The 12,771-nt window shown below is 35.0% G+C and overlaps 1 protein-coding gene across 4 annotated transcripts in view; it reads right to left on the bottom strand.

The window, feature by feature from the left end:
* The window catches only part of LOC125645588 (leucine-rich repeat protein SHOC-2-like), a 42,030-nt gene that overhangs the window by 20,603 nt on the left and 8,656 nt on the right, over positions 1–12,771 (bottom strand). For all 4 annotated transcript variants that reach the window (XM_056141009.1, XM_056141008.1, XM_048871180.2 and 1 more), the window contains 8 exons: positions 11,761–11,829; positions 11,305–11,334; positions 9,340–9,525; positions 6,750–6,845; positions 4,557–4,677; positions 4,238–4,346; positions 952–1,045; positions 723–827 (listed from right to left, as the gene is read on the bottom strand). In XM_056141009.1, the coding sequence (XP_055996984.1) occupies positions 723–827; positions 952–1,045; positions 4,238–4,346; positions 4,557–4,677; positions 6,750–6,845; positions 9,340–9,525; positions 11,305–11,334; positions 11,761–11,829 (810 nt within the window). The remainder of the gene's footprint in view (positions 1–722; positions 828–951; positions 1,046–4,237; positions 4,347–4,556; positions 4,678–6,749; positions 6,846–9,339; positions 9,526–11,304; positions 11,335–11,760; positions 11,830–12,771) is intronic.

Here is a 12,771-nt window from a genome sequence, read left to right as displayed (position 1 = left end):
TTCTTCAAAAAGAATGTTTAATTCTTATAATTCCAATTTGGTCCCTGTATTAAAAAATTAAAAATTTAAATAGTGTCCTTGCTGAGTATCCGTACATTACGTTATGTTTTCAGGAATAAACTATTGCATCGCATTTTCAGATTTATTGGTATGTAATTTCTCGTTCATCTTTATTTTTGTCCAATCAAAACAACTGTAATAAATAACATTGGAATCATAAAAGGATATGAACTATGATGCTTTCACACCAGTATACTTCATAACATGCTTCACGAAAAGTGTGCTGGCATGAGTGTTGCTGTTCATGTCCTCATGTATTTTCAATAATAAAAATTATTTTTCATATTTACATTTTATTTTCATTTGTCTTGATTTCCCAGCTGTTAAAATAGATGTATTATATCTATCAGATTCATACACACTTCGTTCACAATGCATCACATTCATGAGGAAAAGGCTATCATTTCAGTTTGTAAATATATTGAAGGCAAAAAGAATGGAAATGTAAATAATCTTAAATGTACTCATGCTTAGCTGTGATATTACTACATTTTTTGGTTTTTGTCAACATCATCTTATTCACTGAGAAAGACTCAGCAACTAGAAGAACTGTTTATAAGTATTACATCATATCACAGATTCAATGGGATACATGCCCAACTTGTCCAACACAAAGAATCTTGGTACAGGGTTGGATACTGTCTTACAATATAAAGGCTTACATAAACAGAACAGAACTGTGCTGGTCCTCCACTTGGGTATGACTGAAATGCATTCCGGGAGAGTGTGATGTATCGAAGACCGGTCAGACTAGACAGCAAACCCTCCTAAAACAAACATCACATCAGTAGTCAGGATTTTACAATTCTTGAACTAGGATTTCACAATTCAATGTTTATCATTTTGTTTCTAAAAAATTCTGATTTCAAAATTCATATTTTATTTCCAAACCGGAAGTTGTCCTATGTTGTTTCCTTCCACGTTAAACTCTTCCATGATGACACAGTTAGCCAGACTTTTTGGGATGCTTGTTAACCTGTTATACCTAAAACAAAGAGCATACAGACCGACACATGTAAAGCTTCTCCAGAAAGTTTGTGAACTAGCTAACAACAAAAGCTCTGCAAATCCGGGCAGCCCTCATAATGTAGGCAATCTGTCAATGCAAGCTTTTTCTAAGAAGTCCTGAATGACCTTGACCTTTGGACCCCAAAATCAAGAAGTTCTTCCTCTCTTGATAACAATGCTACATGTGAAGTATCAAATCCAACTGAGCAAAAAGTGTGACCTGTCAAGTATCTATAAAAATAGTCCCGATACCATATCCCCTCTCACAATGAATTGTGAGGGAATAAAAGCTGGTACGAGTATTTCAGTTTATTTACCCATTCTCAGAGATATAACCCGACAAGAATATCAGTAAAACTTATGGATGCTCCCTTAACTGCATCTAACCAATGAACTACTTCATATGATGAATGATACAATGATCAATACCTATTGAAATATTGTTGATATGATGGTTTATTTTTTAACTTAAAAATTATATGTTGAGTGACCTTTACAAAGTCATTTGCCTATTACTATTACTATGACCTTTGTCTGAAAGCCATTTACCCCTTACTTGTTTGTGTAATATATGATGTTCAACAAGAGCACCACAAATGATACATAATAAGCTCAAGAAAATGCTTCATAAGGTGTTTTTCTTAAGCCATAATTTGTAGAACTTTGCTTCAGGTAATATCAGCCATCGGCTGTGACATACTTTCTTCGCATCGTGTGAATAAAGGGTCTTAGCTTAAAACTGTGACAGGAGGTAAATAAAGAAACAGAAGAGTTCTGTGTGCAAAACATTTCCCAATTTTGACCAAGTTCAACAACATGCATATATTTAAAACATCAAAGAAAATTAAACAAGAGGTACTGTGAGCAATGCTCACTAAGAATACCCCCCGCTTACCCCAATCTCCCAAAGGGTGTTGGTAATAGGTATAAACTACCTCTTTTCTGAGTGTAAAAAACAAATGGCATGACAAACCTTGGGTATTCTCGTTTGAAGGGAGAAATGGATTATCTAGGAACACAGCATCTCCATGCGATGAAAAAAGCCGTTAAAGAATTTAAATGGAAACCATATTGCTACTTTGATGTCCAGTGCACGTGACCTTTGACCTTTTGACCCCAAAATCGATAGGGAACATCTTCATCCCATGGGTAGTCCATATGTATGATATGGTAACTGTAGGTGGAAAGGATAACGCTTTAGAGCCCAGAAACCATATTGCTACTTCGATGTCCAGTGCTTGACCTTTTGACCCCAAAATCGATAGGGAACATCTTCATCCCATGGGTAGTCCATATGTATGATATGGTGACTGTAGGTGGAAAGGATAACGCTTTAGAGCCCAGAAACCATATTGCTACTTCGATGTCCAGTGCACTTGACCTTTGGACCTCATAATCGATAGGGAACATCTTCATCCCATGGGTAGTCCATATATATGATATGGTGACGGTAGGTGGAAAGGATAATACTTTAGAGCCCGGAAACCATTGCGTCTACAGACGGATGGACACACAGACGGACAACCCGATTCCAATATACCCCCCCACAACTTGTTGCAGGGGGTATAATATGAAACTTTTTGGTCAGTGAGTATGCCACACAAATGTTCTGTATCGACCCTCCCATCAATGATATGTTGTCTGATAATTCATTAAATGTTTAATGAAAGACCTCTCAATCTTATTTTTATTATTGCACTTTATTTTCATATATTTTGATATACAGGCATGCTTATTTTCTTAAATTCCTGTAAAAAATGCTACGAAAAGCTCAATTTTGCAAGTTGGAGAAGAATCCACTAGCTAAAATTTGCTAGTAGTAAAAAGAGTTAATTTTGATCCTTGAAGCAGGTTTTAAAGGGACTGGTTCACGATTTTTGATAAAAATATTTTCCATTTTTGATGTTAAACATTAAAAATATAACTCATTTAAAGGGACTGATTCACGATTTCCCCCAAAATTTTCTTTTTCACTTTTTATTATCAAAATCTACTGTCTAATGTGTTTAAAAGATTTCACATAAAAATTAAGGTTATACATTATCACAGAAACTCATTTTAGAGAGTTTATCATTTGTTATGTAAACAAAGATTGCGGTATGTTATTGTTTACGAAATTTTCAACAGAAATGAATATCGATCAAAGTTTATTATATCTTTCACATTTCAAGTATTTTGGGGGTAAAATGTGTCATCTAAAAGTTAAAATTTGTTACTACGCAAAATTAAGATGCTCTATATTACAAAATCAATATTTCACTTGCTTGTTTGTATACATAAAAAGACTCTTATATAATGCCTCTTAATTTTGCATAGTCACAAATTTTAACTTTTAGATGACACATTTTACCCCAAAAATGCTTGAAATGTGAAAGGTATAATAAACTTAGATCGATATCCATTTCTTTTGAAAATTTTGTAAACAATAGCATACCGCAATCTTTGTTTACAAAACAAATAATAAACTCTCTAAAATTAGCTTCTGTGATAATATATAACCTTAATTTTCATGTGAAATATTTCAAACACAATAGACAGTAGATTTTGATAATTAAAACTGAAAAACAAAATTTTGGGGAAAATCATGAATCAGTCCCTTAAAGGGACTGATTCACGATTTTCCCCAAAATTTTCTTTTTCACTTTTAATGATCCAAATCTACTATTTAACATGTTTAAAATGTTTCACATAAAAATTAAGGTTATACATTATCACAGAAGCTCATTTTAGAGAATTCATTATTTGTTTGTACACAAAGATTGCGGTATGTTATTGTTTACGAAATTTTCAAAAGAAATGGATATCGATCTAAGCTTATTATATCTTTCACATTTCAAGTATTCTTTGTGTAAAATGTGTCATCTAAAAGTTAGATTTTGTGACTATGCAGAATTAAGATGCTATATATAACAAATTCAATATTTCACCATGTTGTTTATATACATAAAAAGACTCGAGTCTTTGTTTACAAAACAAAGATTTAAGTGTGGAATATTGCTTTTATTCTTGCATTCAGAAGGTTAACATTTTGGTTGTCAATATTAAATGAGTTATACTTTTAATGTTTAACATCAAAAATTAAAAATATTTTGTTCAAAAATCGTGAACCAGTCCCTTTAAAAGCAATGAATGCATTGTATCCTAATGTCAATGTTGTTTCCCCTCATACCTCAGACCAAGTCTGGACAGGGACTTGAGGTTTCCAATAGATTCTGGTATGTCCAAAAGTTCATTGTGCTGAAGATCTAAGGAATTAAGCATCACACAGTTTCCAATTTCTAAAAAAGTAATCAGATAATTTCATATTAGATATTTGTCAAATCAAGAGATACATGTTTTCTGAAAACTATTACTGGGTATGAGGAAATAGTTAATCTTTTTCTTCCAAAAAAAATGCAATGATCATGATCTGGAAAATTCTACAAGTGAACAAATAAAAATTTTAACCTGATCAAATCTAATGAATACACTTGTTTCTATTCTCTAACCTTCTGGTAAGTGTTCCAGGTGATTGTGGGAAATGTCGAACGTGAGCAAATTCACCAGTTGACCAATTCCTTGTGGCAATTTAGAAATCTTATTTTCTCGCAAGCTAAATATAGTAAGTTTCTACAAAGAAATTTTTTTAAATATCAAATAGTAATCAAGAGCTACAAATGATACAAATTCAGAAGTGAACTGCATTTTCAATCCTTGTTCCAAATGTTATGAACTTAGGAAATCAAAGTTTGAAAGGTTTCAATGGAATTTCAAAACAAGACTATTGGATACCATTAGAACACACTGGGACACACCCCATAATGAGACTTCTCCTGGGGAAATGCCACTCCAGAGTGGGAGTTCCCCTGTAATTGCTCTAGAGCAAGACTTCCCCCTGGGGAAGGCCGACTATAGAGTTACAGTCACTTCATGGAGTAAATTGATTGACCAAGACTTTATAATACAGCAGTGCAAAACTTACTACATGTGATTAATCAGGGATCGACATTAACGGTTGTACGATTGCCCGAGGCAAGTGAAAATTTCAGTAGGAAATGTGATTATTTTGATTGTGTTAAGGTTTATAGATATTAAGTATTAGTATATAGTGTAGCTCCAAATTTTTTGTTTTCTTTACAGAATCATCGATTTTTTAAAGCCCCTTTCTAGTGGATTGTAACATGTCTTATCCTATCGGCAAGTCATTCCTAATAACATAAGTATATGAAGTACAACTTATCTTAGTCATGTTTGTGAGAAAATGGCGGCTTCACAACCGTCTCTCGGAATAACATTTACAGAAGTGATGATTTTGAAATGTAAGGCAATGTTGAGAAAAATTATTGGTTGAAAGGTGTATTAGAGTAAAATTATTTCAGACAACAAAGTTTTTCATTCAGACAAGTGAAAGTTTGAGTTAAATTGCCAGAAGGGCAAGTGAGATAAAAAGTGAATATCTCTGTTAATTACAAAAAATATAAGTAAGAATATCAGTAAAATTGATGGATGCTCCCAAAAATGCATGTAACCAATAAACTACTTCATATGATGCTTCTACTTGTAAAGCAAATGTTTAGTGCTCAAACTTATGATCACAGGCTACTAAAAGAAAAAATGTTGAAATCCAGGCCCTTTTTTCATGTCCAAACCATGTTTTGAGTGACATTGACCTTTCAAAAATGCCTATTTTTATATACAAGCCATGTTATGAGTGACCTTGACTTTTCAAAATGACATTGAGAGATCTTTGTCCAAAAGTCATTTGCACAACGATCAATGACTGTTGAATAATTGTTGAAATGAGTTGGGTTTTTTTTTCATGTGTAAGGTATATGTTCTGAGTGACCCTGACATATACAAAATGACCTTGAAAGACCTTGGTCCAAAAGTCCTTGTCTTAAGGAACATTTATGATCAATTATATCAATTTCTGATGAAGGGGTTTAGGGGATAAATGAGCTAGAACAGATGGATAGACACAACATTGACTATGCTCCCTCGAAGATTTTTCTCTATCTATTCCCATATAAAACTTTGTTCCACAATTGTGGACCAACCCTACCAACCAGCATCATGATTTGAACAAACTTCAATTTACACTACCTAAGGATCCTTCCATACTGATTTGAATAATGATAGCCCTGCTGTTATTGATGAAAAGAGTTTTCAAGATATTTCCTATATATCTCCATGTTATACTTTGATCCCTAACTGTGGCCCCACCATACCCTCAGGGGCCAAGATTTCAACAATTTTGAATCTCGACTCATTAAGGAAACTTTCACACACATTTTTCTGGTCCACTGGTTCTTGAAAAAAGATTTTTAAAACTTGCCACCATATTTGCACTCTTTGTTATTAATCTCCCATTTCAAACAAGCAAACGGTACAACATATGCCTGTTAGACTTTCAGTGTAATATTTATATCCATGATGAGAAAAAGTCCAAAAAACTATTTGACCTACTTCTAGCTTAAAGTAGGTCACGGAGCACCAATCTGAATCAAGTTGAAATGTAAACTGATTATGTATTTCTCTGAGAGGGAGGATGTGACAAATTTCCAGGGTAATACCTGTATTCATAATGGAAAAAACTGGAAAACTGTTTGACCTTCTTTTACCTCTAAAGTAGGTCATGGTGTATCAATCCAGCTGAAATGCAAACTGAACTTAAAACCCTAAGTTCTTTAATAAATACTTACTGTTAAATTTCTAATGGCTTCATCCACATGCTTTATTCGATTAAATCGAAGAAAAAGCGTTGTTAAAGATCTCAAATTATAGACCACCTCCGGAATCTGGAAAGAAAATCATTCATCGTCAATGTACTTTTCTTCTACAATCAGCATAACCCGAAATTTCTTTCTTACACAGGACTTGTAGCCAAATCCCACAAATGTATAGATAAAATCACTATTTGGCCAACTCTTGGTGCATGTGCTTCATAGGATCGATCTAATTACGGCCTACTTTAAACCCCCTATTGTGGCCACATCCAGACTCCAGAAGCATGATTTGTACCATCTTGAATCTACATTAAACATGGAAGCTTTCATTGAAGTTTTAACTTTTCTGGTCCAGTGGTTCTTGAGATTTTCCAACCAACCACCATATCATCACAATTTTCCACTTATCTCCCCTAAGGTATCAGCATGTCCCTTGGCCAATTCCTAGGTATTCCTTCACCAGATGGTATTTCATGTGAAATTGGGCAAATGGCTCTTGAGAAGAAGTCATCAAGAGCTGTCAGAAAACAACAATAGCTTCCCGAGAAGTGAGACTCTAGACTTACACTTACCTCTTGGTTAAAAAAATATACCCAAGGTTAAAGTTTTTGAAAAGTAGGTCAAAGTCCATTGTAACTAGGTCAAAAGTCTTGGAACTAAGTAAATGGCCTGGTCATGAGGAATCTATATAAATGAAAACAAGAGGCCCATGGGCCACATCGCTCACCTGAGTCCCCTTGGCACTTATCTGAAGACTTTCCATATATATATCTGCATGTAAAACCTTGGTCCCTATTGTGGCCCCAACTTCTCCCCGGAGGCCATGTTTTGAACAAACTTGAATCTGCACTATGTCAGGAAGCTTTTATGTAAACCTCAGCTCTTCTGGCTCAGTGGTTCTTGAGAAAGAAGATTTTTAAAGATTTTCCCTATATATTTGTATGTAAAACTTTGATCCCCTATTGTGGCCCCAATCTACCCCCAGGGGCCATGATTTGAACAAACTTGAATCTGCACTTTGTCAGGAAGCTTTTTTGTAAATCTCAGCTCTTCTGGCTCATTGGTTCTTGAGAAGAAGATTTTTAAAGATTTTCTTTATTTATTCCCATGTAAAACTTTGATCCCCTATTGTGGCCCCAAACTAACCCCGGGGGCTATGATTTGAACAAACTTGAATCTGCACTATGTCAGGAAGCTTTCATGTAAATCTCAGCTCTTCTGGCCCATTGGTTATGGAGAAAAAGATTTTTAAAGATTTTCCCTATAAATTTCTATGTAAAACTCTGATCCCCATTGTGGCCCCCACCTACCCCCAGTGGCCATGTTTTGAACAAAATTGAATCTGCACTTTGTAAGGAAGTTTTTATGTAAATCTCAGCTCTTCTGGCTCAGTGATTCTTGAGAAGATTTTTAAAGATTTTCTCTATTTTTTCCCTATGTAAAACTTTGATCCCCTATTGTGGCCCCAACCTACCCCCAGGGGCCATGATTTGAACAAACTTGAATCTGTACTTTGTCAGGAAGCTTTTTTGTAAATCTCAGCTCTTCTGGCTCATTGGTTCTTGAGAAGAAGATTTTTGAAGATTTTCCCTATATATTTTTATGTAAAACTTTGATCCCCTATTGTGGCCCCAACCTACCCCCGGTGGCCATGATTTGAACAAACTTGAATCTGCACTTTGTCAGGAAGTTTTTATGTAAATCTCAGCTCTTCTGGCCCATTGGTTCTTAAGAAGATTTTTAAAGATTTTCCCTATATATTTCTATATAAAACTTTGATCTCCTATTGTGGCACCATCCAACTCCCGGGGCCATGATTTGAAAAACTTGTATCTGCACTATGTCAGGAAGCTTTTATGTAAATGTCAGCTCCTCTGGCCCACTGGTTCTTAAGAAGATTTTTAAATGACCCTACCCTAACTTTGCATTTATGTGATTATCTCCCCTTTGAAGGGGGCATGGCCCTTCATTTGAACCAACTTGAAAGCCCTTCACCCAAGGATACTTTTGGCCAAGTTTGGTTGAAATTGACCCAGTGGTTATGGAGAAGAAGATAAAAATGCAAAAAGTTTACAACGCTGACGCTGCTGCCGACAGACAACAGACAAATTTTGATCAGAAAAGCTCACTTGAGCCTTTGGCTCAGGTGAGCTAAAAACTAGAGCCCTATCCCCCTTGGATCAAACCATATAGCCCAGGTTAAAGTTTTTGAATAGGAGGTCAGTCCAAGGTCACAGGGTCAAAAGTTTTGATACAAAAAGAAAGGTCATGGGGAATTCATATGTGAAATATTAAAGCCCAATCCCCTTTGGTTCAAGATATAGCGAAGGTCAAAGTTTTTACCCTAAAGTGAGACATTGACAACAGTCATGAAATAGATCTCCAGACATTCATCCCTGTGAGCTAAAAATGTGAATAGTTGATCAGAAAAACTAATTTAAGTTCTAATAACTTCAAAACTGACATCAAAGCAGATCGCCAATACTAGTCAAAGAATTAATATATTTGATGCTGGCCTCCATAAATTCTATTTTTTACATATTGTGTTCTTATAACTAAATCCTACCTCATTCAATCTGTTGTGTCTCAAATCCAACACTCTGAGATGCTTGAGATTTTGTAGAGTGTCTGGTAAAGTAGTTAAGGAGTTTTCACTTAATCCTAACTTTGTCAAATTTGTCAAGGCTCCAATCTCTGGTGGTAAAGTGGCCAATTTATTCCCATACAGATAAAATTCTTGCAACTGTGACAACTGAAAAGACAACACAAATTAACTGAAGGTGATTTTTTCCCATTATGAAATACAGACAAGAAGCCTATGGGCCTTAAACAGCATGGGCACAGTTACTTTTAGTACAAAAAAAATTATTTAGATATTCAATTAATAATACGACAGCATCTGATTCATGTAAAACATAGCAACAAACCTAAAAAATGTATTTGAGACATCTAAATATTACAATTTCAAAACAGAGCCCTGTTTAATAATGTTTCATTTAAAATTTAATGAATTATCAGCCAACATACATGGTGCATGGTGAGGGTCATAGAGTACACTTGTGCGGTGTACTCACTGTCCAGAGATCCACCACCTAATTACAACATCATGTGGATTGAAATCTTGAAGACTGTTTGCGCCAATTCAAACTATATGTTCAAAACTTTTGGAAATTTCATCCAAAAAATTCTAGTTAAAAAAATACCCCGCGAGCTCGAAGTGTTTGACTATAAAGTACAGAAGTACACCGCGTGAGACGGTGACACTAACACTGTCATGTGTTGTTTCATGTAGACACGGACGGATCAACATGCTTGCTATTTAAATCAGACGTCACTGAGACGTCCGAAGTGGGCTTGAAGTTGGTCATCTTCGACATCATTGACTGAGATGACTTTGGCCTTAGTTATTTATTCGATCCACGTTTACTTTTTCCAATACTTGTATATTCATTCTGTAAAGCGTTTCTATGCACAAGACAAAATTATTGTAAACGCCAAAGTACAGCCAATAAACCGAGGAAATCCGGAAAAAAGATCGGGTTTTTTTCACTCACAAAAAGTTGCCATCACTTGTGATTTTTTACTTGCAATTTCAATTTTTAACTCGCATTCAGCGAGTATTTCCCCGTTATTTCGTTGCCTGTCAGTTGACGACTTCAGCAGAAAAAAATGCTTTCAAAACGAAAATTTTCGTTAGTTTCTTATTTGCGCTTGCTCCCTAAATTGATTTATCATTCATGTAGGTCGAAATGTTGAATGGTTTTGACCTACTTTTTAAAAATCTCACCTCCGCATTTAGTGACTTGACTATGAAAAGTGTGTTGACAAAAACAATTGTAGGAGCAAAATTTTATGTAAATGCAAAGTACATATCTATCCTTTTTATATAAAAATATTTTTAATCCACTTATTCATAAAAGGTCATTATTTTTATAACAAAAACCTGTCATATTCAATAGATCAAATTTAGACGAAAACCCAATGCTCATAATGATGCACATACAGTCAAACCTCGTTATCTCGAACTTGATGGGACCGGAAAAAAAGTCATTTTGTTTCGACCTACGAAAACGTTGTACTTCATCAATTCATTCATTCACGGTTTCAATTTCTTTAATTTCACCACCCAGAAGTTTCTTGCAAAGCGTATCAACTGTCAAGGACGAGTCTACCGGTCTAATTGTCCATGGAACAATCTGTTTTGAGTTAAAATAATCTCAATGCTGACAAGAACTGTTTCTGTCGCCATATTGTTTACATCAACTAAGCAGCACGTCTTATTCAGCAAGGCGCTTTACGATTTTGGCACCAAAACAAGAATTTTATTTTGATGGATTAAATATGGGCGGCGTTGATTTATTTCCGGGGTGACAATAAACTCGTGTCAGCGGCCGATTTTTGGGGCGGGGCGGCGGTGTCTGAGAACCAGAGAATAGATTTAATGTGGCCTTACTCTGACTAGTGGTTGTGATAATGTTTTTTGAACCCTGATGTTAATCTTGACTTGAACATATAAATACACCCAACTTACATCTTTAACTGTATTTGGTATCACAGTAATCTACAAAAAGAAAAAAAAAATTATATTACATGAATGATTACAGCATTCAATAGGGCTGAAAAGATTCACCAAAATATCGATCCGTTAAATATAAAAGCTCAATTCAATGTTTGATGCATTGCTTAAATCTTTGTTTCGATACCTTCTTCTAAAATTAAGTTCGCTTGAATACATCAGACTCGATTTGTACTCAAAGAGAATATATGAAGGAGAGAGTAGGTCATTTATTTCAGCTACATAGCTGATGATCACAGTCAATCATTAAATTGCCGTCACAGATACTGTCATAGACCTAAATGAATAAAGCTCCGAAATTCTTGAGCCTACACTATGCCTAGGAAGGCCTCATGTAGACCCTTTACCCATGGGTCCCATGGCAAAAAAACACTGATCACAATGTAGCTTATCACTGTTATGAAATGGTACCTGGGATTTGCTTAGATCCAAACGAGTTGCTTCCTCTTCTTTGCACTTTTTGAATTCTTTTGCCACATCCTAAAATATACAATTATACACATGAATGTATTATTCCATTGTCTAAAATTTACATATCATATTTGAAAAGTTTGAAAACTATTTACGGCTAACAGTCATCTGACACAACTTCAAGCTGTACATAGTTTGCCTAATAGGCCTCAAAAATTTAATTATCTGTTTTTCAGACCTGTAAGCAGATATCTAAAAGATGCCATTGCACTATTTATCATTATCATGCTTTCTCATTGTTTTGATCAGGTTCTTCCTATATATTCGATACCTTATTATTTCCGCACAGAGCTCAGACATATGTACACCATCACTATCTCTTTTGTATATGTTCTTCAAACTTCTCACATTCACGAAATATAACTCCATTTATTCAGTGGGAATCCGGGTAAATATAAACTTTTCTGGTCCAGTAGTTCTTTAGAGGATTTTTAAAGATTTTCCCTATATATTTCAATGTAAAACTTTGATCCCCTATTGTAGCCCCATCCTACATCTGGGGGGGTCATGATTTTGATAAACTTGAATCTGCACTATGTCAGGAAGCTTTCATGTAAATTTGCATTTTCCTGGCCCAGTGGTTCTTGAGAAGAAGATTTTTAAAGATTTTCCCTATACATCTGTATGTAAAACTTTGATCCCCTATTGTGACCCCATCCTACCCCCGGGGGCCATGGTTTTAAAAAAAACCTGAATCTGCACTATGACAAGAAGCTTTCAAATGAATTTCAGCTCTTCTGGCCCAGTGGTTTCTTGATAAGAAGATATTTAAATGACACCACCCTAATTTTGCATTTTTGTGATTATCAATGTCAGGAAGCTTTCAGGTAAATTTGAACCTTTCTGGCCCAATGGTTTTTCAGAAGAAAATCTTTAAAGATATATTCTATATATTCACATCTAAAACTTAAATCCCCTGTAGTGGCCCCACATTACCCCTGGGGTCATAAT

This window comes from Ostrea edulis, chromosome 6, assembly GCF_947568905.1.
Source record: "Ostrea edulis chromosome 6, xbOstEdul1.1, whole genome shotgun sequence".
Lineage (NCBI taxonomy): Eukaryota > Metazoa > Mollusca > Bivalvia > Ostreida > Ostreidae > Ostrea > Ostrea edulis.
This window is presented reverse-complemented; position numbering and strand designations above follow the sequence as displayed.